A 27,164-nucleotide genomic window follows, 5' to 3' on the forward strand; every position below is an offset into this window, starting at 1 on the left:
AATTCAGTATCAGGCTTCGTCTCTTTGCCATTTCCCTTGGCACCTTCTCAGGTTTCTCCTCTGTAAAATAGGGTAAAAATAACAGCAGGTTACTACTTTATGGGATAATTGAGAAGATAATAAGGCACAAGGCACAGAAAAGCGCTCTGTGAATTGTCCGTTTTTAGGATTTTTAGTTATTCTCTCTATTTGAGTTGAGAGTTTTTTGAAGGCTGCCCCGTGCCCGCAGCGGGATGGAGGTTTAGAGCAAGGGGCGGCCGATGGGGCAGGTGGTGTGATTAAGCCGGACATCCCGCAGGAGATTGTCTGTGTCTGTCACTATGTTGTTGAATTTAGAGGATTAAAAGAAGACCCCCCCTTTCGGCCTTTGATCAGGTCTTGACAAGTTCCTGCTTTTTGCCCGAAGGATGGACATCCGTCGGATCAGCTTTGACACGGAGGACCTGTCCGACGATGTCATCCCACTGGCTGACGTGCGCAGTGCCGTGGCCCTCGACTGGGACTCCCGTGACGACTACGTTTACTGGACCGATGTCAGCACCGACACCATCAGCCGGGCCAAGTGGGATGGAACAGGGCAAGAGGTACGGTCTGCTCTGGAGGGGAGCCCGTGATGGGCAGCAGCCCTCCCCTCGAGGAGGACTCGTGACCGTGTTGTCATCGGGCTCCAGGGAGATGGGGCTGGGTCCAAGCCTGGGCGAGCGCTCCAGTTTGTCATTCTGCTTTGCTTCCTACCCAGGTGGTAGTAGACACAAGTCTGGAGAGCCCTGCTGGCCTGGCCATTGATTGGGTCACCAACAAACTCTACTGGACAGACGCAGGTATGTGTCGTGATGTAGCCAGGCTGCCCTGTCTGTGGACACCTCAAGAGACTTATTTTTTTTAACCTTCATCTTCTGTCTTAGAATCAATTCTGTGTATTGGTTCCAAGGCAGAAGAACTGTTAAGGGCAATGGGGGTCAAGTGACTTGCCCAGGGTCACCTGGCTAGGAAGTGTCTGAATCCATATTTGAACCCAGGACCTCCCATCTCCAGGCCTGACTCCCTATCCACTGAGCCACCTGACTGGCCCTCAGCCTAACTTTTTAGGATGATGACCCATGAGTCCTAACCTGTTGGGCTTACTCACTATTCTTCATATAAAATATTCTATCTCTCATGTCCATGTCTCTATCCAGGCTGTCCCCCTTGCCTGGATTTTTACCTGGAAAAATCTCAGTGGATGGAGAGGCAAGCCTAGAGATGGGAAGTCCTGGGTTCAAATTTGACCTCGGACAATTTTCTAGCTGTGTTACCCTGAGCAAGTCACTTCACCTCAATTGCCTAGTCCTTCCTGCTCTTCTTCCTTGAAATTGATACTTAGTATTGATTGTAAGGAGAAAAGGAAAAAAGGAAAGGAGAAGAGGAGAAGAAAGGAGAGGAGGGGAGGGAGGGGGAGGGGAGGGGAGGGGAGGGGAGGGGAGGGGAGGGGAGAGGAGAGGAGAGGAGAGGAGAGGAGAGAAGAGAAGAGAAAGAGAAGAGAAGAGAAGAGAAGAGAAGAGAAGAGAAGAGAAGAGAAGAGAAGAGAGAGAAGGAGAAGAGAAGAGAAGAGAAGAGAAGGGAGAGGAGAGAGGAGAGGAGAGGAGAGGAGAGGAGAGGAGAGGAGAGGAGAGAAGAGAAGAGAAGAGAAGAGAAGAGAAGAGAAGAGAAGAGAAGAGAAGAGAAGAGAAGAGAAGGGAGAGGAGAGAGGAGAGGAGAGGAGAGGAGAGGAGAGGAGAGGAGAGAAGAGAAGAGAAGAGAAGAGAAGAGAAGAGAAGAGAAGAGAAGAGAAGAGAAGAGAAGAGAAGAGAAGAGAAGAGAAGAGAAGAGAAGAGAAGAGAAGAGAAGAGAAGAGAGAGAAGAAGGGAGAGGAGAAGAAGGAGAGGAGAAAGGAGAAAGGAAAAAAATCCCTAGCTTCTTTTAAGACTTAACTCATGGACCACATCTTACTCAAGTACCAGAAAATTACTTTGTATTGACTATCCATATTTTGTATTTTCCCATCTGTGTTCATATTATTTCCCCCAAGAAGAACATACATTCCTTGATGATAGAGTCTATCATCCCATAGGCTATACTTAAAATATATTTATTTAGTGAATGGGTGAATGAATGAATGAATGAATGAATGAATGAATGAATGAATGGTTGTGGAACTGGTAAAGGAAATGCCCATCTTGAATATGGGTATTTCCTACCCAGATGGCTGCTGTTTCTCTTCTGTATATTACCCAAATAGATATTTGGGAGACAGGTCAGATAGGCAGCTACTGGTTCCTCTTTCCTCCTTCCAGTGATTGGTCTGGGTGGCATCTGGGTGGGAGTCTCTCCTGGCCATGAATCCTGCTTATCTGTGTGGTTGGCTGCCTCCGAGCTTGGCACAAGAGAACACTTTACGCATTCTGTGCCAACCCCCTATGAGAAGATTGGGCTAGAGAGGCTTTCTATACCAACTATCTGTGACCAGCAGCATTTTCCTCCATCTCTTCTTGGGCTCTGGAGGGCTGACATCTTTGTCTCCCCCCAACTTGGCAGGCACAGACCGAATTGAAGTGGCCAACACAGATGGCACCATGAGGACAGTACTAATCTGGGAAAATCTGGATCGTCCTCGGGATATTGTGGTAGAACCCAGGGGCGGGTAAGTCCCTCATTCAGGTCATTCTCAGAATATCATTTGGTTTTCTCTTCTCTCCCTTACTCCTCCCCAATTAGTACCTGAATTCAGATGAACCTAGAGTGGTGAGTTCAAATCCTGCCTCAAATACTTACTTAGCTTTGTGACCCTAGGTAAGTACTTAACCTTTCTCAGCTTTAGATTCCTTATCTGTAAAATGAGAGTAATAATTACACTTACATCACAGGATTGTGAGGACCAAACGAGATAATATTGTATTCCTTTGCAAACTTTAAAGTGCTCTATTAATAGTAGCTAAATTATTATTATCATCATAGATTTAGAGGTCAATTAGTCCAATCCCCCTTTTAAAAAATGTTATAAAGATTTTTATCTCAGTTACATGTAATAACAAATTTCCACATAAGTTTTCCAAAGTGATATGATCCAAATTGTCTCCCTCCTTTCTTCCCTCCCTTCTCCTGGGGTTGGCAAGCAATTCTATCTGAGTAATACATGTCTTATCATGCAAAATCCATTTCCATATTGTTCATTTTTATAAGAGAATAAGCATGTAAAACTAAAACCCCAAAGCAAAAACCCAAATATACAAGAGAAAAATATCACTGTCGTAACTATATATTTACTTGAATAAAATTATACTTTGTCTTGTGTTTTCTTAATGAAAAAAAAGACAGAAAATGGATAAATATATTTTATTTTTAAATGATTGTGAAATCACATGCACTGTATAAATAAAAAATAAATTAAACTTCATTGATAATTAAAAAAAAAACTGGATCTGTATTCCAGCTCCCACAGTTCTTTCTCTGAAGGTAGATAGCATTCTTTGTCATAGGTCCTTCAGAACTGTCCTGGATCAGTGTATTGCTGAGTCTTTCACAGATATGATTGTACAGTATCACTGTTACTGTGTACAATGTTCTTCTGGTTCTGCTTATTTCATTCTGCAATAGTTCATATAGGTCTTTTCCAGCTCTTTCTGAAATCATTTCTTACGGCACAAAACCCCCTTATTTTTAGGATGAAGACCAGAGGAATGAATTAACTTTCTGCTGATCACATAGGTAGTAAGGAACTGAGCCAGGATTTGAACCTAGAACCTTTGACTCTAGCTGTGCCTATCCCATACTGCTAGAAGAAGGGCAGGCAGGAAAAAGTAGATAAGCTAGGCAACTTGCCTTCTTGATAAGAATTAGATGCCTCAGGAGAGAGTAAGGACAAATGGCTTGACTTCTTTCTTGGCCCATGTCTAGGTTCATGTATTGGACTGACTGGGGTGCAAGCCCCAAGATTGAGAGAGCTGGCATGGATGCCTCAGGCCGCCAAGTCATCATCTCCTCCAATCTGACCTGGCCCAATGGACTAGCCATTGACTATGGGTCCCAACGACTCTATTGGGCGGATGCTGGCATGAAGACCATAGAGTTTGCCGGTCTGGATGGGAGCAAGAGAAAGGTAAGTGGAGAGCCCAAAGAAGTCCATTGGGAGAGATGGTGTTAAGTTTTGTCTGTATCCCCAGCTCCTAGAAGCATGCCTAGCACACAGTGAGGGCTTACTAAATGCAAACTGAGTTGAGTTGGCTCTCGACAGAGGTGGGAAGAGAAGACCCTGCCATCCAGCCTATTCTGTAGCTGGGACTACTTCCCAGGGTCTAGTGGGCAGTAGTATTTGGTGATGAGAGGTGTTGAGGAATAGACCATTCAATGAGCTGTAGATAGCAATAGCTCCACTTTACGCATGTATAGAGTGACAAGAAGTTTTGGGGGGTTGCCAGGTGCTGATAGGAACCCAGCTTCCACACCCTTTTGGGCTAACTCTCTATGGAGAGCGCATCTACTGGACTGACTGGCAAACCAAGAGCATCCAGAGTGCAGACCGGCTGACGGGGCTAGACCGTGAAACACTACAGGAGAACCTGGAGAACCTCATGGACATACATGTTTTCCACCGGCTAAGGCCCCCAGGTGAGCAGCTCCTTAGGCCAACACATCCTGCTCCCTTACCCTTCCTACACTGCCAGTAAGGACATGGATGGATAGATAGATGGATGGATGGATGGATGGATGGATGGATGGATGGACAGGCAGGCAGGGAGACAGACAGAAAGATAGATAGATAGATAGATAGATAGATAGATAGATAGATAGATAGATAGATGGATAGATGGATAGATGGATAGATGGATGGATGGATGGATGGATGGATGGATAGACAGACAGAAAGACAGGTGGCTAGAGAAACAGATGGATAGAGAGAAGACAGACAGACAGACAGATAGATAGATAGATAGATAGATAGATAGATAGATAGACAGACATAGGCAGACAGACAGAATACATAGATGCACAGATACATGGACAGATGAGTGGATACAGAGAGGATACAGAGATAAATTGAAAAATGATAGATGGATAGAAAGAGATATCAACAGAAAGGTGAATATCTAGATAGAAGGATATATAGAAAGAGAGATGAATGGATAGATAGATGATGGATGAATGGATAGATAGATAGATAGATAGATAGACAGGTGGATAGGTGGATGGATAGATGGATAGACAAAGAGAGACAGACAGACAGACAGACAGACAGATAGATAGATAGATAGATAGATAGATAGAAAGGTAGATAGGTAGATAGATAGAATACATAGATGCACAGATACATGGATAGATGAGTGGATGCAAAGAGAGGTAGATAGATAAATTGAAAAATGATAGATGGATAGAAAGAGATATTGACAGAAAGAGGTAAATATCTAGATAGATGGATATATAGAAAGAGAGATGAATGGATAGATGATGGATGGATGGATGGATGGATAGATAGATAGATAGATAGATAGATAGATAGATAGAGGAAGTGAGGGAGAGAGGGAGGAAGGGCAAGTATTTATTCAGTGCTTCCTAGCTATCAGGCATTTAAATGCTGGGGATATTTAAAAAAAAATGAGACAGTCCCTGCCCTCAGGACATTTTAATGGAAGAACTAAAAAGATGGGGTGAGGGATCTGAATAGACACAAAGCTGCTGGCAAGAGAGTCAGGAATGGAGTCAAGAGTGAACTGAGCAAGATCTGGGTGCATCATCAAATGGGATCCAGGCTCAGGACTTATAATCAGGATTGTGGATCTCAGGGCATGGACATCTTCAGAGGGAGAAGGCTGTTGGTGGGGAGGTAAAGTGAGGAATGGTTCACTCAAATGATCTTTCCTTTCCCTTCTTCCTCAGTGCACACGCCCTGTGCCGTGGAGAATGGGGGCTGCAGTCACCTATGTCTTCGGTCCCCACATCCCAAAGGTTACAGCTGCACTTGTCCCACAGGCATCAACCTTCTGGCTGATGGCAAGACCTGTTCATCTGGTGAGTGCATAAGACCCCAAGACCTGGTGGTTCAGAGCTTCATTCTGAATGAAGAGTGAACCTCCTACTTCTCTAGGGATAGAGCGCAATTATAGCTAAGAAATTCTTTGAATATTAAGCCCCTCTAGAGAAGGGAGGAGACCCTAAGGAACAGATAGCTGGAGTGCTTGGAGGGGCCTATGAAAAGGATCTGTGGTGCTAGAATAATAGAAGTGAGATTTCCTCCAGGGATCAATGTATCATAGGGATCCCAGGCTTCCAAGTGATTCTTGGTAAACTCTTCCATCAAAGAGGGTTTAGCTTTTTAATGCTTGACCCCAAAGTACAGCATTAGCAACAGTTGTTGGAAGTTGAAGGAAGACAAATCGAGATATAAGGACAATTTTCCTAAGAATTTGTACTAATTGAAAACAGAATAGGCTGCCATGGGAGGTAATGAGTTTCCACACACTGGAGATCTTCACTGAAGAGGCTGGATAAGTGTTTTTAGTGTGTGGTCTAAGTGGGGATTTTTTTCAGGTATGGGTTAACCTTGAGGCTGTTAAAGTCACTTCTGATTTTGACATTCTGGATTTGGAGAAGGATTCTGTAACTCTGGATCCATGACTTTAGAAGAAGGAAATTTCTCCCCACGTTCTTTGAAGTGAAGAGTAAATGCATGGGGGTATCCCTTTCCTCCAGTACCTGAGCTTTTGGTAGCAGGTTCCCTGTAAGGCAGGACCATGGACAGAGGCAGTTTCTTTAGGACTGTCTCCACCATTGCAGGCATGAGAAGCTTCTTGATCTTCGCCAGGAGAATAGACATCCGCATGGTCTCCCTGGACATCCCATACTTTGCTGATGTGGTGGTGCCGGTCAATATCACCATGAAGAACACCATTGCCATTGGGGTAGACCCTCAAGAAGGTCTGTAGACCCTGAATGGTGGGGTAAAAATCCTTCCACCTTTTCCCCCAAAGCCAACGTAGGCTCTCTTTAGAGACCACTACTCAGAGGCTAAGATTCACTTACTCTATAACTCAACTCATAAAGCATCTGTGATTTTTCTTCTAGGACTTTGGTCCTTTCTTCTTTTCCTACTTCTTTCCCTGCCTGACCCAGGACTATGTCCCAGACAACTTTGTCTGAATATCTGAAGTTCCCTGATTAGAATTTTCTTCATCTCCCACAGAGTGACTGCCTTCTGTACTCTTAGAGGGGCAAAGCTACTGGGTATCTGTCGGGCAATAAACAAGCAATTTAAAATTTTCCCCCAATTACATTTAAACCAGTTTCCATTATTTTTCAAAGAATATGGAGTTTTGAATTCTCTCCCTCCCTCCCCCAAACCCCTACCTCCTTTGAGATGGTAAATAATCTCATATAGATTTTACATGTTCATTCATGTAAAACATTTTTCCATATTAATCCTGTCAAGAAAGGAAACTCAAATAGAAAAAAATTAAGAAAGTGAAAAAAGTTTGCTTTTGTCTGGATTCAGACTCATTTCTTTTTCTCTGGAAGTTGATGCCATTTTTTATTATGAATATTTTGGGATAGTTTTGGATCATTGTATTGAGAATAGCTGTTATTCACAGTTTGAACAAGCAATTTTTAAAATTTAATTTTTTATTATGCAAAACCCACTTCTATATTGGTTATTGTTATAAGAACACAGTCATACAAAACCAAATCCCCCAAATAAAACTGTAAATACACTGATGTGAAAGATAGTATTCTTTGATCCTTATCCATCTGACTCCAACAGTTTTTTCTCTGGAGCTGGATAGCATTCCCCAACATAAGTCTTTCAGGATTGCCCAGAAAATTGTATTGTTGAGAGTAGCCAAATTTTCACAGTTGATCATCATACAACATTGCTGTATGTTGTATACATACATTATACATACATCATACAAAATCATTATATGCGATATTCTCCCGATTCTGTTTATTTTGCTCTGCATCAGCTCATGTCAATCTTTGCAGCTTTTTCTGAAATCATCTTTGAACGAGCAATTTTTTAAATTAAATTTTATTTATTTTATTTTCACATCCATATTCTCTTCCTCCCACTCCACCCCCATTCAAGACAGCAAGAACCCCCCCCCCCCATTGTAAACCTATATATTGAAGCAAAACAGATTCCTGCATTAACCATGTCCTTTATATCCCCAGTGCTTATCCCAATCCCCACTTAATAAAGGCTTATTGATCCCAAAGAGATCAAGAAAAAAGGAAAAGGTCCCTTTTGTGCAAAAATACTTATATCAACTCTTTGTGGTAACAAAGAACTAGAACCCGAGGAGGTGGGAAACATGTTTCATCATGTGTCTTCTGGAATTGTGGTTGCTCATTATTTTGAGCAAAGTTCCCAAGTCTTTCAAAGTTATTTCTCTTTGCAGTATTGTTATTACCATTGTTAACATGGAAATCTAGAGATCCCCAGTTTATTTTATAAATTATTTTCTTGGTTCTGCTTACTTCACTTTGCATCAGTTTATACAAGTCTTCCTAGGTTTTTAAAAAAAATATTCCCTTCAGTATTCCCTCACATTATTATAGTATAACGTGTTCAGCCACTTCCCAATTGATAGGCACCCCCTCCGTTTCTAGTTCTTTGTCACCACAAAGAGTGGCTATAAGTATTTTTGCATCTATGAGACCTTTTCCTTTTTCCTTGATCTCCTTGGGATCAATAAGCCTTTATTAAGTGGGGATTGGGATAAGCACTGGGGATATAAAGGAAAAAAATACAGTCCCTGCTCTCCAGTTGCTCACAGTCTAGTGGAAAAAAGGAACAGGAAAACCATTAGTGGCATAAAAGGTATTTACAGAACTATAGGGGGTCTGGGGAACCTGGAGAATCCTGTAGGTTTGGGCTGATTCGTGAAGGAAGTCGAGGAAACCAGGAGGCAGCGATGAGAAGGAAGAGTCTTACAAATAGAGGGACCATCTAGTACGGAGGCATAGAGACGGAACCCAACAGGGACCGAGACTGAACAAGACTTTTCTTCCTCCAGGAAAAGTTTACTGGTCAGATAGCACACTGCGAAAAATCAGCCGGGCCAACCTGGATGGCTCCCACCACGAGGACATAATCACCACAGGTGAGACTGACCACAGCCGGCCCCATGAGTGAAGCAATAATAAGCGGGTAAAAAGGGCTGGTTTGGAACCTCCCTCTGTCATTTACGATTGCGCAAACCGCCTAATATTTCTGGGCCTCAGTTTCCTCATCCATAAAATGAGGATGTTGGATTAAATAAAGAGACTGTGTGGTCCAGGGAAAGGAGAACAGGGTTTTTAATCAGAAGACTTAGCTTCATATCTTGCCTTTGGTGCTTATTCCCTGTGTGCCCATGAGCAAGTCACTGGACCTCATGGGACTCACTTTCCTCAGCTGGAAAAGGAGGAGGAAGACGAGATGAGCTCTGAGGTCCCTTCTTGTTCTAGAGCCCTGAGACTCGGTTTCCTTTCCTTTGAAAGGTGAGGGATCTCTGAGTTCCCTTCCAGATCCATGATCTTATTTACTTCTCAGATCCCTCCTGAGGCTGAGTCTTTTGTCCCATGACAACCTAGCCTGGGTTTGGGTTGGGGAGGAGGGAGGAGGGTGGCCCTGGGGATTTCTGTTGGTCTCTTTTGTTTGGATCTGGAACCTTAGGCGATTTCTTGGGTTTTTCCAGGATTACAGACCACTGATGGGCTGGCTGTGGATGCCATCGGCCGGAAAGTGTATTGGACAGACACAGGAACCAACCGGATTGAAGTGGGCAACCTCGATGGGTCCATGAGGAAGGTGTTGGTGTGGCAGAACCTGGACAGCCCCCGGGCCATTGTGTTGTACCATGAGATGGGGTAAGACTGACTAGGAGGAGGGCCCTTTGGGGACCTGGGGTGGCCTGCTTGATTTTGCAATGGATGGGCACTGGCATAGCTGGTAGAGACATGCACTTCACCATGGGCTCCTGCCTCCCCCAGGTCTATGTACTGGACAGACTGGGGAGAGAACGCCAAGCTGGAGCGGGCTGGGATGGATGGCTCGGACCGTGCTGTGCTTATTAACAACAATCTGGGCTGGCCCAATGGGCTGACGGTGGACAAGGCTGGCTCCCAGCTGCTCTGGGCCGATGCCCACACTGAGGTGGGTAGCCCTTCCTGGGGGAAGGAAGGAAGAAAGGAAGGAAGGAAGGAAGGAAGGAAGGAAGGAAGGAAGGAAGGAAGGAAGGAAGGAAGGAAGGAAGGAAGGAAGGGAGGGAGGGAGGGAGGGAGGAAGGAAGGAAGGAAGGAAGGAAGGGAGGAAGGGAGGAAGGAAGGAAGGAAGGAAAGAGGGAACAAACAGAGCAAGGAGGGGGGCGTTCTACTCTGGGGTTGGGAGAATCCCAAGCTAGTTGGCTGCCTTGGGTGACTCCTGGTCCTCTCATGCCCTCTCCCTTGTCCTCCTTCTCCTGCAGCGCATCGAGGCTGCTGACCTCAATGGTGCCAATCGGCGCACCCTGGTGTCGCCAGTTCAACATCCCTATGGCCTCACCCTGCTCGACTCCTACATCTACTGGACCGACTGGCAGACCCGTAGCATCCACCGTGCTGACAAGGGCACAGGGAGCAATGTCATCCTGGTGCGGGCCAACCTGCCTGGCCTCATGGACATCCAGGCTGTGGACCGACAACGGCCACTAGGTTAGCTGGGAGAATTCTTAAATCTTAGGGAGAATGACTGCATATTCCTGTGTCTGGGAGCTGGGTCAGAGAGGCCATCCAGTCTGCCGCTTTTTGCATTTTCTTTGTCCTCCAGAATCCCAGGAACCCCTTCCTTCCTAACAGAATTTGTGTAATAATTGACAGGAACAAAGGTTCTTTTCCTGTGTGTGTGTTTTTCCTGGACTCCTAGGTATGGGGAAGAGGGGATAGATTAATGGACCACCTCACCAATTAGAGACATCTTAGAACGGTCAGAGGAGGCACTGAATAAGGAGATCCTTACAATAAAAAAATAAAATAAAATAAAAGATGCCCTGGTCTGGAGAGGCAACCATGGAGACCTCTATCGCTTTATTGTTTCTGTTGCCAGCCTAACCAATAAACCTGATATAATCAATAACTTATAGTCAGTCCCTCAAGATCATTTTAATGGTGACGGTGCTATCTGACCACCGGATGCCACACTAGCGTATTCATGAGGTACCAGAGCTCAGAGCTGCACTCGGGCAGCAACGATGCCTTTATTGTCCCCATCTTTACTGGAATGCATTAGATTGTCAGCTCTTCAAAGGCAGGAACTGCATCTCCAGTACTCCGCTGGGATACAGTGCCCGGCGCAGAGAAGGCACTTAATAGATGCTTATCGACAGACCGACTGCTCTTGAGTGATGTCCTCTCTGTCTCATCACTAAGAGTATGTGGTCCAGAGCGGGAGTCCTCTTTCACATCAGTGTGTTTTTGGTTTTATTTGGGGGTTTTGGTAATGTATGATTTTGCTCTTACAAGGACCAATATGGAAGCGTGTTTTACATGACGATAAAAAATGGAGGAAAAAAGTACGGGGTCTACACGTGCCCCAAGGCTCCTGGAGCCCCTTTCTCCTTCGGCCAGCGTGCCAGGCTGGCCATTGATCCCCCTCTTCTTTCCTCCTTTAGGTTCAAACAAATGTGGCCCGAAGAACGGCGGCTGCTCTCACCTCTGTCTGCCCCGGCCGTCGGGCTTCTCCTGCGCCTGCCCCACCGGCATCCAGCTGAAGGGGGACGGGAAGACCTGCGACCCCTCCCCAGAGACCTACCTGCTCTTCTCCAGCCGCGGCTCCATCCGACGCATCTCTCTGGACACCAGCGACCACACGGACGTCCACGTGCCCGTGCCTGAGCTCAACAACGTCATTTCCCTGGACTACGACAGTGTGGACGGGAAGGTTTATTACACGGACGTCTTCCTGGATGTCATTAGGTACGGGCACTGCGGGCCCCCGGAGGGCACCCAAACAGAGCCCCGTCATCCTGGCTGGGTGAGATCTTGTTTTGTTGGGCCACACAGGGCCCGAGGACTCGGCCACATTCTGCAGACTGGACAGCAAGTCTCTGATTCTCCCTTTGGGCGAGACTGTGAAACAATTTGCTTAGCCCATCTGGGACTATGATATGGACCCGACCATTGTGCTATATAAATTCAGAGATGTGCTCTGTCTCCCCCACCTCATCTTCTTTCTGGTTACCCCCTTCGTTCTCCCTTAAAGGCTTCTGGGGAATTATTAATCTGCCTTCTGCCCAGAGGCCTCCATTCCCCAAAGAGCAGGGATGTAACTTTGGGTTTTTCTGTGTTTGTTTGTTTTTTAGGTTCTGCACAATTTTATTTAATTCATTAATTTAGAATATTTTCCCATGGTTACAAGATTCATGTCCTTTCCCTGCCCTCCCGTAGCCGACGTGCGATAAGGACGTACCTTTGGCTGAGCTTTGGTGTGATGAATCTAGGGGACAGGAATTTCTTTCCCTCCCTTAAAACCCTTACCTTCGGTCTTAGCATCAATTCTAAGACAGAAGGGTGGCAAGGCCTAGGTAATGGGGGTTAAGTGAAGTCAGCTAGGAAGTATCTGAGGTCAGATTCGAATCCAGGTCCTCCGGCCTCCAGGTCACTACCCAGATGCTCCACGAACTTCTTGGTGTTGCTATTAATAATGTTAACATCATATCAGGGGCCTAGGTAGACAGCTGCCACGGCACTCCTGCTAACAGCTAACCCTGAGCTGCTTTCCCCAAGGCGAGCCGACCTGAATGGCAGTAACATGGAGACAGTCATCGGCCGGGGGCTCAAGACCACCGATGGCCTGGCCGTCGACTGGGTGGCCAGGAACCTGTACTGGACGGACACAGGCCGCAACACCATCGAGGCCTCCAGGCTGGACGGCTCCTGCCGGAAGGTTCTGATCAACAATAGCCTGGATGAACCCCGGGCCATTGCTGCCTTCCCCAGAAAGGGGTGAGTGAAGTGGGAAGAAAGGCCACAGCATTAGTCCTTCAGGAACCCCAGAAGAGGATCCTGCAGGGAGCCTCTGTAAAAATTAAATTTAAATCTCGAATAATAAAAAAATAAGAAATAATAAAAATAAAAATATATATTTTATGAGGTTTATTAAGGATTATTAGAAATCAAGGAATAAAGAAGATACAAAATAAAAACCACGTGCCCATGGCTGGTTAGCCCATTCAAAATCCCCGCACTTAGCTTGCCACTATACTTGCTACATCATTGCAAAGGAAGGAAGAGAAGAGAAGAGAGCATGGGAGGCATTACTGCCAGCTAAATACCAATTGTCATCTCACCAACGTGGAGACTCAGGAGAGATTATAGGGAATTCTGGGAAATACCAAGGACTTCTGGGAAATGAAGTCTAGGGTTCAAAATCTCCATTTTTACACCTCTCTGACGGTTCTGCCCAGCCCAGAGGGTCTCCTTCTGCTGGGAGCTTCCTCTAGGGGTGCCATGAGTTGGATGAAACTTACCCTTACAATTGTGTGCATCCCAGAAATTATTTAGAACTTACATTTAAGGGTGAATCTCCCAACTTTTCTCCAGTGCCATGAGCAAAAGGGCTTGAACCCCATTGGGCTTTCCTGTCACCTCTCCGTACCCAGATGCTCTCTGATGCCTCTGTGGGGCCGCTTTGTCCTAGGTACCTCTTCTGGACAGACTGGGGCCACCTGGCCAAGATCGAGCGGTCAAACCTGGATGGCTCCGAGCGGAAATTACTCATCAACACAGACTTGGGCTGGCCCAATGGCCTCACCCTGGATTATGATACCCGAAGGTAAGCCTCTTCCCTTGCTGGGCAAATGGGATGAAACCAAGGATTTCCAGTAGTCATCACCTTCCAACCCATTGGTCCATTCTGGGTAAGAGGAAAGAGAAGGAGGGAAATCAGAAACACTTCCCTAGAAGAAAGGAGGAAGCAGAGAGGGAGGAGGGACTCTTAAGCTCTTTATAGTCACTCAGAAGTGAAGAGGTAGAGGGGCAGCTGGGTGGCTCAGTGGAGAGAGAGCCAGGCCTGGAGAGGGGAGGTCCTGGATTCAAATCTGGATTCAGATACTTCCTCGCTATGTGATCCTCGACAAGTCACTTAACCCCCATTGCCTGGACCTTACCCATTCTTCTGTCTTAGAAATTGGTTCTAAGACAGAAGATAAGAGTTTAAAAATAAAAATAAAAGAAGTGAAAAAGTAGTTAGACTATTAGCTCCTTGAGGGCAGGGAGTGTTTTATTTTTGCCTTTGTGTCTCCAAAACTTAAGAGAGTATCTGTCACATTTATTCAGTCATTTTTCAGTTGCGTCAGAACTTCCATGACCCCATTTGGTGTCTTCTTGGCAAAGATACTGGAGCGGTTTTCCATTTCCTTCTCCAGATTATTTTACAGATGAGGAAACTGAGGCAAATAGGGTGAAGTGACCTGCCCAGGATCACCCAACTAGTAAATGTATGAGACTGAATTTGAACTCAGAAAGATCAGTCTTCCTGAGTCAGGACCTGGCGTTCTCTCCATTGTGTCACAGAGGATGGGCATAACAACTCAACCTATGACTTCATCGGTCTAGTTAATTAACTCCCAGATGAGCCAATTCCTTTTACCAATTCAGATTGCTCCCTTCTTTACCACCTGTAGTCTTAGAGGGGCACCTGGAGTTCTGAGATATTAAAGGACTCATCCAATAAATGTCAGAGATATTGAATTCAGGTCTTCTTGGTGCCAAGGCCATCTTGTTTTCCATGATGCTCTACTGACTTGATCTAGCATATGATAGGCCCTTGTAAATGCTTATTGAATTGAATTAAGATGAACAAAAGAATTGGAGTCTCTTCCTACCCCTACTTTTCTCTTATCTCTTAAGTTGGGGGCCCTCTGCAGTTGGGTTCAAACAAGAGAAGAGAAGCAATGAGTAGGAAAGAAGGCATTTGTGGATAGCAATGGTCCATGAGGTCACAAGTCAGATACAACTGAATAAGAGCAAATATCTCGTGCCCCTATCCATCACCCATCCTTCCTCTTTAGCCCGAGGCCCAGTCTGTCTGTCCTCTTGCCAGGAAATCTTTCCTTCCTCCTAAGCATTCATGATGCAGGTGGCTGGACCAAGTCAGGGGAGATGGCTCATGAAGGGAAGGATGCCTGAGCCCTCATGGCCGACCCCTTCCCCACTCCAGCATCTTCCCTCCAACAGGATCTACTGGGTGGATGCTCACCTGGACCGGATCGAGAGTGCCGACCTCAATGGGAAGCTACGGCAGGTCTTGGTCAGCCATGTGTCCCATCCATTTGCTCTTACCCAGGTAACACAGGTAGCCCTAAAGGAGGGAGAGCTTGGAGGGGCAGAAATCACCCTTGGCTGGGGTGGGGGGGAGTGGGGAGGACAGAACTCTGAAGCATCCTCCAGGGTCATGGCCGGCCAGCTGGGCCAACAGAATGCATGCTTCAGCTGCTGACGTCTTCCTTGTGAGCTGAGGCCAGAGCAGGGCTCTTTCCACCATTGGATATTTCCATCATTTGGAGCATCTGAAGGGCTTTTTGGTGGGATTGGCACTGAGACAGCTCTGACCCTTACTGACCCACTGGGACAAAATCTCTGCAGGAAAAGAAGCAAAAAGACCCTAAAGGAAGGGGCTGGGGAGATTTGGGGGTTATAATCCAGAAGAATAAATAACAAGGAAAGACCAGGGCATCTGCACATGCTAGAATTCCTTCTTGCTGTCCATTGGGAGGAGATTGGCTCTAGCTGCCCATCGCTGACTAGTGGAGTGACCCCTACCCTCTTCTTGGGGCTTTCTCCATGAGCAGCAGGACAGGTGGATCTACTGGACAGACTGGCAGACCAAATCAATCCAACGTGTAGACAAGTACTCGGGCCGGAACAAGGAGACGGTGCTGGCCAATGTCGAGGGGCTCATGGACATCATCGTGGTCTCCCCACAGCGGCAGACAGGTAGCCGGGTCTTGCCAATACTCTGTATTGATTCTGAAAGGGACCGGAAGGGGTTAAAAAAAGAAATCCTTCTAGTATGAGAAACTCCCTGAGGGCAGGAACAATTTTGCCTTCCTTTTCAGCCCAAAAAGTTCAGTTTATTCATTCATTCATTCCCATGTGCATAGGTTGCCTCCCTCCCATAGAGTACAAGCCCCTGGAGGGCAGGGACTATTTCATGTTTGCCTTTGTATATTCAGTCCCTGGTACAGTGCTGGGCTCCAGGAGGCCTTAAATAAGTGTGTGTTCATTCATTCACATGTATACGTGTCTCCCCCCCTTGAGGGCAGGGATTATTTCATTCTTTTCTTTATATTTTCAGCACCTGTAGACTCTTTTCTAAACTTTGTTTTTTCATCTTTATTTATTTTGCATGCAGAATCTTCATAGATGCAATGCATGCTTATTGAATTGTCATGAATTAAATTGCATCTTTTTCTTGCCTTTCTGGCCAAAGGAGTGTTGGGGAAAGGCTCTACCTGACTATTCCAGTGTAGACACTTTATTTCTTTGTCCTCAGGGACCAATGCCTGCGGCGTGAACAATGGCGGCTGTACCCATCTCTGCTTTGCCAGAGCCTTGGACTTTGTCTGTGCCTGCCCAGATGAACCCGATGACCGGCCCTGCTCTCTAGGTGGGTGATGGGCAGAAAAGCCCCTGTAGTGTATGAAGCTCTTGGAAGAAGGGGGAATTAATGAGCCTCTTCCTTGTCCTTTGTGACCCTTGATAAACATAGGATTACAGACCTAGAGCTAAAAAGGGCCTTCAAGGCCATCAAATCTAACCTCCTCCTTTTTACAGAGGAGCAAAAGGAGGCACCAAAAGGTAAAGGGATTTACCCAAAGTCACTTGAGTGTTCAAGGCAGTATTTGAACCCACTCCAGTGTTTCTGAGTGGCTCAGTTTTCTCATCTGTAAAATGGGGATGATGATAGAACTGCCCTCAGGGGTGTTGTGAAGACCAAATGAGATAATGTGGGTAAAGCACTTTGCAAACCTTTAAAATGAGAGGGGAGGACTAGATGGCCTCTTCCATCTCTAGACCATGCTTGAATTATCCTGGTTTATTTGCTTTTCTAGACAACACCTCCTACTGAGGGAACCTGGGTCCAGAACCCTGATATTTTCCCCTGCTTTAGCCCTTCTGGGTGTTACCCTTGGAATTACTAATCATGCCTTCAGCCCTCCTCACACTCAAATTCTATTTCCTCTTTAGTGCCTGGCCTGGTGCCCCCAGCTCCCAAGTCCACCAGTACAAGTGAAAAGAGCCCAGGGCCACTCAACACCCCCTCTACCACGTCCCGCTCCTCCACGGCCAGGACCCACACATCCCTGGAGGAATCTGAAGGAAAGTAAGTAGGTGGCTCAATAGATGGAGAGCCAGGCCTGGAGTGGGGAGGACCTGGGTTCAAATGTGGCCTCAGATACTTCCCAGCTGGGTGATCTTGGACAAGTCACATCCATTGCTTTGCCTTTACCACTCTTCTGCCTTGGAACTTGGATACTTAGTACTGATTCTAAGACAGAAAGTAAGGATTAAAAAGTAAAGATTAAAAAAAAATCTAAGGCTTGTTCAAGACAGAAAGTAAGGATTAAAAAAAAAAGCCATTGAATAAAGTGGCTCCATGGCTAGAATCTATCATGCCCTCCTTCCTAATAGTGACCATTATCCTATAGATTTCATTGGGTAAAGAATATATATATATAAGGCTTCCTAAGTTCTATGCCTACAACCTCATGATTTAGTTAGAAAGTCTTTATCTAGGCTAGATTCCATGAATTTCACTTTGGTGCTGCATGCCCCGCCCTCCCCCCACATCTATCCACATACCCAGTTATCGTTTTTCTAGAATTTTATCAACATCATAAAATAATGACCAGGTATAAAAGTTTAAAACATAAACACAGATCTAGAGCAAAAAGGATTTTTAAATTCAATTTTCAATTATGTGTAGGAACACTTTTAGCCAGTCATTTTCTGACATTTGGCAGTTCAGATTCCTAGAGCAAAAGTTAAAGAAATACAAACCCTTAGGCATCATCCAGGACCTTCTTCATGAACTTTTCTATCAACTGCCATTGGCTGCTTAATCTAATTCTAGTCATTGTCAGGCTGAAATTTACGCCCAAACCATTTCTTGGAGTCAAAATTCCATCAGGGTATCTATGTGGTTCTCGGTTCTGGCATTTCTGTGTTTTAGGGAAATTTAAGAATAAAACATTTCCCTACATCACAGGTGATTTGTCTCTAGTTTTTTTTCCAGAAGAAAATTTAAATTGCTCTCATAACCTAACAGAGAAGCAATATTAAATTGCCTTTTGAATCCTCCTCCATGTCAAAAGTAGTTAGAAGGGAAAAAATGTTTCAGGAGGATATTTAGTGCATAAAAACCCATGATGGCATGTTTTCCATTGATTGAGGTCTTTATTTGGCAAGTAGATTAATTATTTGTCAGAGCTCCTCCTGCCCTGCATTTTGACATTCATATATGGTTCTATTTACCTCTACTGGCTTCTAGCTCACTTTCATACTTGCTTCTAATTTTTAAAGAAATCATACTTTTAAAATTATTTATTTATTTATTTAGATTTTTTTTAATGCATTTTTTTTCCATTTTCAGGAATAATGTATTGCCTTCTCACCTCACCTTAACCCAATTGAGAATAAAAGGAAAACAAAACCCATTACAAAGAAAAGCTTCATTTTGCACTCAGTCCATCATGTCTCTTGCTAGAGATAATCAGCATGGAACCATACTTTTTAAAAAAACAAACATATTTTGAAGCATAATAGTACAGTTCTCCAATATTGAGCTTTTCTAAAACCCTGACCCTTGGTCCTGCCTTCTCCAGGTTTTTAAATCATATTCTCTTATTTGGAATCTCTCCTATCAGCTCAACACTGCCTTGCCCCTACCTTGGAGGAGGGGAGAAATCTGCATTGTGCTGGCAGTAGCCTTAATTCTCCATTTCTTTGTGCCCCCATAGCTGCTCAGAGAAAGATGGTCGCCAGGGTCTCTGCGCACATTCCAATGAGGCTGTGCCTGCTGCCCCAGGTGAGTCCAAAGACCTGGGAAATGAGGGGGAGTTCCTAATGACACTTTATTTTCTTGGGAAAATCTTTAGGGGCTGAAGAGCCCATCCTTTAGCCTAGCCCCTGATCAGAGTGGACATACTTCATGGTGAGATATTCTTTCTCAGTCCCTCAGACACTAAATCTTTTTTCTTTATTCTCAAAAAAAAATGTAAAATGTTATTAATGATTTTTTAAAATACTACAATTATTTCCCAACATGCTTCTCTCTCCCCCTCTCCACTGAATCCTCTCTTTTAACAAATAAAAAGTTAGGAAAAACGAACCAACAGTGATGGCAGCTATGTGGCTTATTGAATAGAGTTCTAGAGTTAGAGTTCAAAATAACTGAGTTCAAATCCTGCTTCAGACACTTACCAGCTATCTGACCCTGGGGCAAGGCATTTCACCTTTCAGCCTTAGTTTCCTTATCTGCAAAGAAAATAGGAATGATAATATCTATCTCTAAGAGCATGGTAAGGATCAAATGATGTAACATGGAAAGTGCTTTGCAAATTTTAAAGTGCTATATAAATTCTAGCTTTTAATATGAATTTGAAAAACTCAGAGGAACATGAGCTGATGTAGAGTAACATAAATGGAACCAAGAAAATGAAATGTGTGGTGATGGCAAGAATGTCAATTAAAGAACACCCCCCCCCAAAAAATGTTAAAAATTCAGATGTAGCCTCAGACAATCCTTAGCTATGTGACCCTGGGCAAGTCACTTATCTCCCCTTGCCTAGCCCTTACCACTCTTTTGCCTTGGAACCAATACATAGTATTGATTCTAAGACAGAAGGTATCTGAGGTCAGATTTGAACCCAGAACCTCCCATCTCTAGAACTGGCTCTTAATCCACTGAGCTACCCAACTGCCTCCTAAAACATTAATTTAAATAAACTCAAAGCCACCTGTTCTAAAAGGGCATGCAGCATTCCATGCCTCTAGCTCCCTCTTTGCATCTACCAAGAGAAGAGAAGTCCATTCTGTCATCTCTCTCCTCTGGGGGGCAAAACTGATCCTTGAGGTCAATCTAAGTTCAGAAATATTTTAATATTTTTCTTTACTTGGTTGTAATCATTATGTGCAGACTGTTGGTTCCACTTTCTTCCCTTTGCATCAGTTCATGTAAAGCTTCCCATGTTTTTTGGAATTCCCCATCTATTCTTCTTTGAAGGAGATACGTGAGGAAAAAAAGGAGCTAAGAAAATGTTCTGGACCTGAAAGTAGGGTCTTTCCTCATTTTCGGTCCAGTAGGAAAAAGGGAAGTCACCTGCCAGCTGGTTCCTAGAGATTCTCAGATCTCGTTTTAGATAAAGCAAATGAGAGAGAGCAACTAACAGCACAGAATAAGTGGGGTTCATTACTAACCCAGATTTCCTTGGGCAGAGAATTGTGGATGGTTCTTGCATAGGGCTACTGTGGATATGGGGTGACCAAGAGAACTTTTTTGGTGTCACGAATCCCTTTTATAGTCTATGAAGACTATGGACCCCTTCTTAGAATAATGGATTTTTTTAGGTTTATTTATTTATTTACTAATGAATTTCCACATGTTTTCCAAAGTTATATGATCCAAATTGGCTCCCTCTCTTCTTCCTTCCCCCTGTCCCAGAGCTGGCAAACAAGTCAATCTGGCTTATACGTGTATCATCTCAGAATAATGTTTTTAAGTAATTAAAGGATTGCTTGAAGACCTCAATTGAGAGGCATCCCCCAGCCTCTTGAAGCAGCCTATTCTAATGGATGGTTGCTCTAATTCCAAGGAAGTTTTTTCCTATATTAAACCAAAAATAAGTGAATGAATGGACAAACAAGCAACTGGAAGAAGTGCTAAATTTCAGTTAGAGGTTGATGAAAATAAAGATTTTTTTTTTCTTATTCAAGTTTTCAGACTCCCCACCCCCCTTAAATCTAGTTACGGATACTGTGGAGGTCAGGGTACTCTAGGTTAAGAACCCAAGGCCTAAATCTTTCCTGTCGAGCCATTTGTGATTGGCCCATCCTTTATTAATAGATCACATGCCCCTATTAATAGATGATGTTATACTTGGGAGAAAAAAAAGGGGACCTATAACTTAGGTGGACTTGGGGTCAGGAAGACCTGAGTTCACATCCTGCCTCTGTGTTATCATGGGTAATTAATTTTTCTGAGCCTGTTTCCTCATCTGTCATAAAATCATAGATTTAGAGTTGGAAGGTAATGCCCTTGGGGGGGCATGAAGTCCAGCCTCTGCATTTTACAGATGAAGAAGCAGAGGCCTAGAGAGGTTCCATGATCTGCCAAAATCCATCCCACAAGTGATAAAGCTAGGATCTGAACCCAGGCATTCCTCCTCCAAAGTCAGTGCTCCTTCCACTGCCTCTAGGAGTACCAGGAGTACCAGTCTCACAGGGCTCTCATGAAGCTACTCCTTTAAAGACCCATGTGTGTCAGTTTCAGTGATGGTGCCGCCATGTTTTCCTCTAGGGGAAGGGCTCCATGTCAGCTACATGATTGGTGGTCTCCTCAGTATCCTGCTCATTCTGGTGCTCATTGCTGCTCTCGTGCTGTACAGGTAACTTCAGGGCTCCTGTGCCACTCATGGCATCGGGTTCTTCCTTCTTTCCTGTCCCTCCACCTTTGGCCTCTGGCCAGTCTCATCCCAAGTCTCCCCATGCATGAACTCTTGTTCAGGGCAACAGAAGAGGCCATGGAGATAAAAATGGGTTTCCTTTCTGACAGATATAGCCCTTTTGTTCAACCTTAGCTGATGTGAACTGGAGTCAGAAGTCCCGTGTTCAAGTTCAGACACTGACCCTCATGATCATAAATGTAGAGGTGGGGGGATCCTTAAAGACTGCCTTGTCCAATCCCTAATTTTATAGAGGAAACTAGTCATGTAACCACTCAGCTTGTGTCCTCTCATCTGTAAAAAAAAGAATAAGACAGAACCTAACTTACACAGTTGGGAGGGCCAGAAGAGCTCATCTCTATCATTTGAAGCAACTAGGTGGTTCAGTGGATAAAGCCCTGAGCCCAGCATCAGAAAGACTGAGTCCGAATCCTGCCTCAGATACCTGCCTAGGCAAGCCACATTACCTCTGTTTGCCTCCTTTACCTCATCTGTAAAATGGGGATGATAATAATACCTCCCAGGATGGTTGCAAGGGCCCAAGGAGATAACATCTGTAAAGCAAAGTGCTATATAAATGCCAGCTATTATATTATAAAAGATATAAACCTTGAGTCACTATGTAAATGTTAGGTAGTGTTTCCTTATTGTTTTCTTTGTGATTTCCCAGGGTTGTTAGAAGGATCAAATGAGATAATATCTGTAAAGCTGTTTCTGTTCCTTCAAGTAATATATAATGTTAACTATTATAGCATATTATATCAAATTAACATAAATACATATTATATATGCATGTATAAATTCTAACTATTATATTATAAAAGATGTAAATCTTGAGTTATTATAGAAATGTTAGGTCGCCATCATTATTTTTATATACATTTTTATATCATCATCATTATTATTATCTTTGTGACCTTATCAAAGTCATTTCACATCTATGGACCTCAGTTTCTTCATTTGTAAAGTGGGATGATGGGACTTGATTGCCTCTGAGGTCTCTCTCAGCCAGAGCTCTAGGTTAGAGACAAGTCACCATTCTTCACTGGGTGAAAGAGAACCGATGGGCCTAGACTCAAAGGATGTTAGCGTGATCACTGCAGATATCTTGAAGCTTGAAGATCATCGTCCTGACGTTCTCCTTCCTGAAAACTCTGCCCATAAAAGTGCCCCTTGAGCCTCTGAGTTAGGCTTGGGTCCAGACCTGCCCACACCCAAGCCTAGCCAGGATCTCTAAGCTTATGGATCCATCAGTGATCACTCCTGAAATTAATCCTGACTTTTTTTTCTCCTTCTCTCCATCTTTCTTTAGACACAAAAAATTCAAATTTACTGATCCTGGCCTGGGGAACCTGACCTACAGCAATCCTTCTTACCGGACTTCCACGCAGGAAGTGAAGATCGAAACCATCCCCAAACCAGCCATGTATAATCAACTCTGCTATAAGAAAGAGGTGAGAATCTAGCTGCCCTACTATGTACCAAGTCTAGGGCTAGGCTCTGGGGATACAAAGACAAAGAAGGAATATAATTCTGGGCCTCAAGGAGCTTATAGTCTACTGTGGGAAAAGAATTACCTTTCCTCTTCAAATTTGGGCCTATTTCCATTTAATTTAGCAAACATTTATGAGGCAATTTCCATAAGGAGTTCTTTGGCTTTTAGATACAAAAATGAAGCAAGAAATAATACCTGCCCTCAAAGAGATTAAAGTCTGGTGGGGAGGTTGTGCAAGGATGAGACCCATAGCATAGATAAATTATATGATAAATGGATAGAAATCCAAACAGAGTGCTATGAGAGACTGAAAAAAAATTAAACAAACAGGGAATAGGAGCAGAAGGGAAGACTTCATTGATTCAGTAAACATTAATTAAATGCCTACTATGTGCTGGGCACTATACCAAGAGCTGCTATTGTTATTTAGTCATTTTATTTTATATCCAACTCTTTGTAACCCCATTTAGGGTTTTCTTGACTGAGAGATTGTAGTGGTTTGCCATTTCCTTCTCCAGCTCATTTTACAGATGAGGAAACTGAGGCAAACAAGGTAAAGTGACTTGCCCAGGGTCACCCAACTAGTATCAGAGGCTGGATTTGAATTCAAGAAAATGAGTCTTCCTGACTCCAGATCTGGCACTCTACCCACTGCACCACCTAGAAAGATGCATTCAGTTGTATCCAATTTTTGTGACCCCATTCGGGGTTTTTCTTGGCAAAGACACTGGAGTGGTTGGCTGTTTCCTCCTCCAGCTCATTTTCCAGATGAGGAAACAGAGGCAAACAGAGTTAAGGGACTTGCCCAGGGTCACTCAGCTAGTAAATATCTGAGGATAGATTTGAACTCATGAAGATGAGCCTTCCTGACTCCAACAAGGGATTACTGCCTTGCTGCCCTGGAGAAGTCGTTTTTTCCTCTAAGGGTCTCAGCTTGTTCCTCTGGGAAACGATGCACTGGACTAGAGGATTTCCAGTCTCTTCACACTCTAAAGCTATGATCTGAGGACGGTGGGCTTGTCTTCCAGGGTATTCTTCACTCCTGGATTCTGTAGAAATGCAGCCAGCATGAAATGTTGGCACTTTTCAATTTTGTCTCCTTTGCTTCCTTGGATCAAAGACTCTTGGGAGTTTCTGTCTGATACTAGAAAATGGATATTTTTGTAAGAAGAAAACACTTTGTGATTATATTCAATTCTTAAAAGGTTGGGTAAGAAGGCATTTTTTTTTTCTCTGCCCATGAGGACATAGAGGAGAAAGTGTTAGACTTGGAGTCTGAAAAATTTGAGTTCAAATCCTGCATCAGAACACTCAGCTGGGTGACAAATCACTTACTCTTTTTCAGCCTTGGTTTCCTCATCTCTAAAATGGCTTTGATATGAAGAGCATCTGCCTCCTAGGCTTATTGTGAGGATCAAATAAGTTAACATGTATATGTAAGGTACTTTGTAACTTTAATGTATGATATGAAAACTACCTATTATTATTTTCAATTTTCTAAGAAAAAAATTCCATGGCTCCAAAATAGAAAGCTCTCTGACTCTGGGGAAACCTTAAAGAGTTACAGAAATGCAGGAGATCATTATTATCTCAAATGTGTGTTGTGATAACCCTGTTAAGTAAGGACTACATTTATTATTATGACTTGCCCAGTCTCACACAGCTAGGAAAAAAGTGTCTGAGTGTAAAGATTAAAATTTTGGGGAAACCGAGGCACCAACTGTAACAATTAAAATTTAGGGGAGACTTAGGCAAGATAGAAATTAGTTTCTCTCTGCTAGGAGTATATTTTTTATGAGGTTTATTAAAGGTTAAGGATTAAAGAAAATATAGAATAAGAAAGCACATGTCTAGGCCAGAGAGGCCTAGACAAGATAACCTCACATCATGAAAGAGACACTCCAAAACGGAAGTCCAAAAGAGGCCGAGCCTATTCACAACCAGGTTTAAATACCTCATCTCGCTCTCAGCCCAGGTGAGAATTCAGTGAGATTAGAGGGCATTCTTGGGAAGTGGAGCAAGGATTTCTGGGGATTGAAGTCCTGGATTCAAGTCTATTTTTACATGAGGTCAGATTTAAACTCAGCTCCTCCCATCTTTAGGTCTGGCTTTCAACCCAATGAGGCACTCAGTTGCCCCTATTTATTCATTTATTTATTTATTTGTTTGTTTGTTTATTTATTTATTCTTTCATTTATTTATTTGTTTGTTTTAATGCTGTGTCAGGACTTGAACTTGGGTCTCCCCCACTCCCAAGTCCATCACACTATACACTACCACCACCCAGTGACCATCAATAAAAAGAAATATAGGGTGAGAAAAAGCAGTTCAGTAAAATTAACTATGGCCGGCACCCACACACCCCTCATCCCTGACTTCCACAGAGGAAAAAAAGGAGGAAACATTTCTATTTGGGATGAGGGATGTCGAGGTCCCAGGAGATGGGGTCCCGGGTCCTCTGGAAGCTCCTGAGATTCCCAGGTCGAAGAGGAAGCCGCGTGACAATTCTCTCCCCCCCTCCCTCTGTTTTTCTTCCTTGGCAGCTCTCTCACCCCTCTGAGAGCCTTTCGCCCTTTCTCTTCTGATTTGCTCCCACCTCTTCATGTCAGGTACTTGCTGTAGGGGGTGTGCATGTGTGTGTGTGTGTGTGCGTGCACATGCACGGGATGGATATCTTTGAGAACTCGAGGATCCTTGGAATCTCCATCATTGGGTCCCTGACCTCTTCCCAACTTGCTCCCGTGTGGGAGATGCCCAGTGCCTTGAGCCTGGTCCTTGCCCTAATTTTGGCTTTTTTCTCTGTGTGCTGTGTGTGTGTGTGTGTGTGTGTGTGTGTGTGTGTGTGCCCTCACACGCACGTGGCAGGGGGAGTGTCACACCGAGGGGCTTATTGAAATGCAGAGCCCAGGCCAGGCTTTAGGCCACTTTCTCTGGAGAACAGCCTCCGGTGGGCCTTCCCTTGCCTGGTTCAGATCAGGAAAAATAGGCAATGATGAAGAGAGGAGGGCACTAGAAGGGACAGGGGTCAGGAAAGACGCCCTAAGGAAGGGGGGTTCTTGTCCTCCCTTTTTGATTGAGGAGATAGAGGTGAAGTGAGACTTGGCCCATGATAGGATCTAGACTCGAACTCAGGGGCTCTGGCTCCCAGGCCAGTGGTCTTTCCTCTCCTCTAGACAGCTGGCTGCCCACAGCCTCCAGGTCATTCTAACCCATGTATGCACGGGGGCCCTGGAGTCTGGAAGGCCTGAGTTCAAATCCATGTCAGACACTGGCTAGCTAGCTCTGCGAGGTTGGACCACATCCCTCAGTTTCCTCCCCGGGGATGTGAGGATGGTGACAGCCCCCCCTGCCTCTCCGGGCTGGCGCGGGGATCCAGGGAGACCCCATTTGTACCGTGCTGGGCCCCAAGTTCTTGCTCTGGAAATGCTGGCTGCTCCTCTTAGTTTTGATTTCCAAAAATGTCAGCGCTTGGAGGGATTGGAGAGGAAGGACTGCCCAGGCTGGGAGACAGAACACAGGATGTTCGAGCTCTCGTTGCTCTTAGAGATCCTGTAGTCCAACCCCTTCACTTGTGCTCGAGAACGATGCCGTCTTGTGCATAATGGAGAATAAGGGTTGGCTTTGGGGTCAGAAGCCCTGGATGGGGGTCTCAGCGCTTCCCTTCGCCCCCTGTATCACCGGACAAAGCCTGGCCCTCCTTTGGGCCTCCGAGTTTCCTCCTCTCTAGAATAGGGCAGGACCCTTCCAGCTCTAAAGCCAGCAATGCCATGAGCCCGAGCCCAAAGGGCCAATCTTCTCTGGCCCAGGTCAGCAGGGGATTAGGGTCAGAAGTCAGGCCCAGGACCCAGCTGGCCCTCCTCTCTCAGGCTCATCTTTGGCATTTACTTTGTTTTGTTTTGTAATTTTATATTTTTTATTATTTTATTTTATTATTTTAATAATATATAATATAATTATTTTAATAATAGTATTAATAATGT

At 44.5% G+C, this 27,164-nt stretch overlaps 1 protein-coding gene across 5 annotated transcripts in view; it reads left to right on the top strand.

The window, feature by feature from the left end:
- Positions 1-27,164, top strand: part of LRP4 (LDL receptor related protein 4) — a 71,661-nt gene that overhangs the window by 41,323 nt on the left and 3,174 nt on the right. For 4 of the 5 annotated variants that reach the window (XM_016423504.2, XM_007497398.2, XM_007497399.2 and 1 more), the window contains exons 17-37: positions 376-584; positions 740-821; positions 2,554-2,659; positions 3,913-4,114; positions 4,434-4,623; positions 5,890-6,021; positions 6,787-6,927; positions 9,024-9,110; positions 9,687-9,858; positions 9,982-10,144; positions 10,455-10,680; positions 11,637-11,940; positions 12,751-12,969; positions 13,664-13,798; positions 15,202-15,310; positions 15,816-15,960; positions 16,520-16,633; positions 17,215-17,350; positions 18,987-19,054; positions 21,545-21,632; positions 23,002-23,143. In XM_016423504.2, coding sequence (XP_016278990.1) covers positions 376-584; positions 740-821; positions 2,554-2,659; positions 3,913-4,114; positions 4,434-4,623; positions 5,890-6,021; positions 6,787-6,927; positions 9,024-9,110; positions 9,687-9,858; positions 9,982-10,144; positions 10,455-10,680; positions 11,637-11,940; positions 12,751-12,969; positions 13,664-13,798; positions 15,202-15,310; positions 15,816-15,960; positions 16,520-16,633; positions 17,215-17,350; positions 18,987-19,054; positions 21,545-21,632; positions 23,002-23,143 — 3,170 coding nt within the window. Of the gene's footprint in view, positions 1-375; positions 585-739; positions 822-2,553; positions 2,660-3,912; positions 4,115-4,433; positions 4,624-5,889; positions 6,022-6,786; positions 6,928-9,023; positions 9,111-9,686; positions 9,859-9,981; positions 10,145-10,454; positions 10,681-11,636; positions 11,941-12,750; positions 12,970-13,663; positions 13,799-15,201; positions 15,311-15,815; positions 15,961-16,519; positions 16,634-17,214; positions 17,351-18,986; positions 19,055-21,544; positions 21,633-23,001; positions 23,144-25,727; positions 25,794-27,164 lie in introns of all 5 variants that reach the window. The other variant, XM_007497400.2, reaches the window with a different exon arrangement.

The sequence above is a fragment of the Monodelphis domestica genome, chromosome 6 (assembly GCF_027887165.1).
Source record: "Monodelphis domestica isolate mMonDom1 chromosome 6, mMonDom1.pri, whole genome shotgun sequence".
Classification (NCBI taxonomy): Eukaryota; Metazoa; Chordata; class Mammalia; order Didelphimorphia; family Didelphidae; genus Monodelphis; species Monodelphis domestica.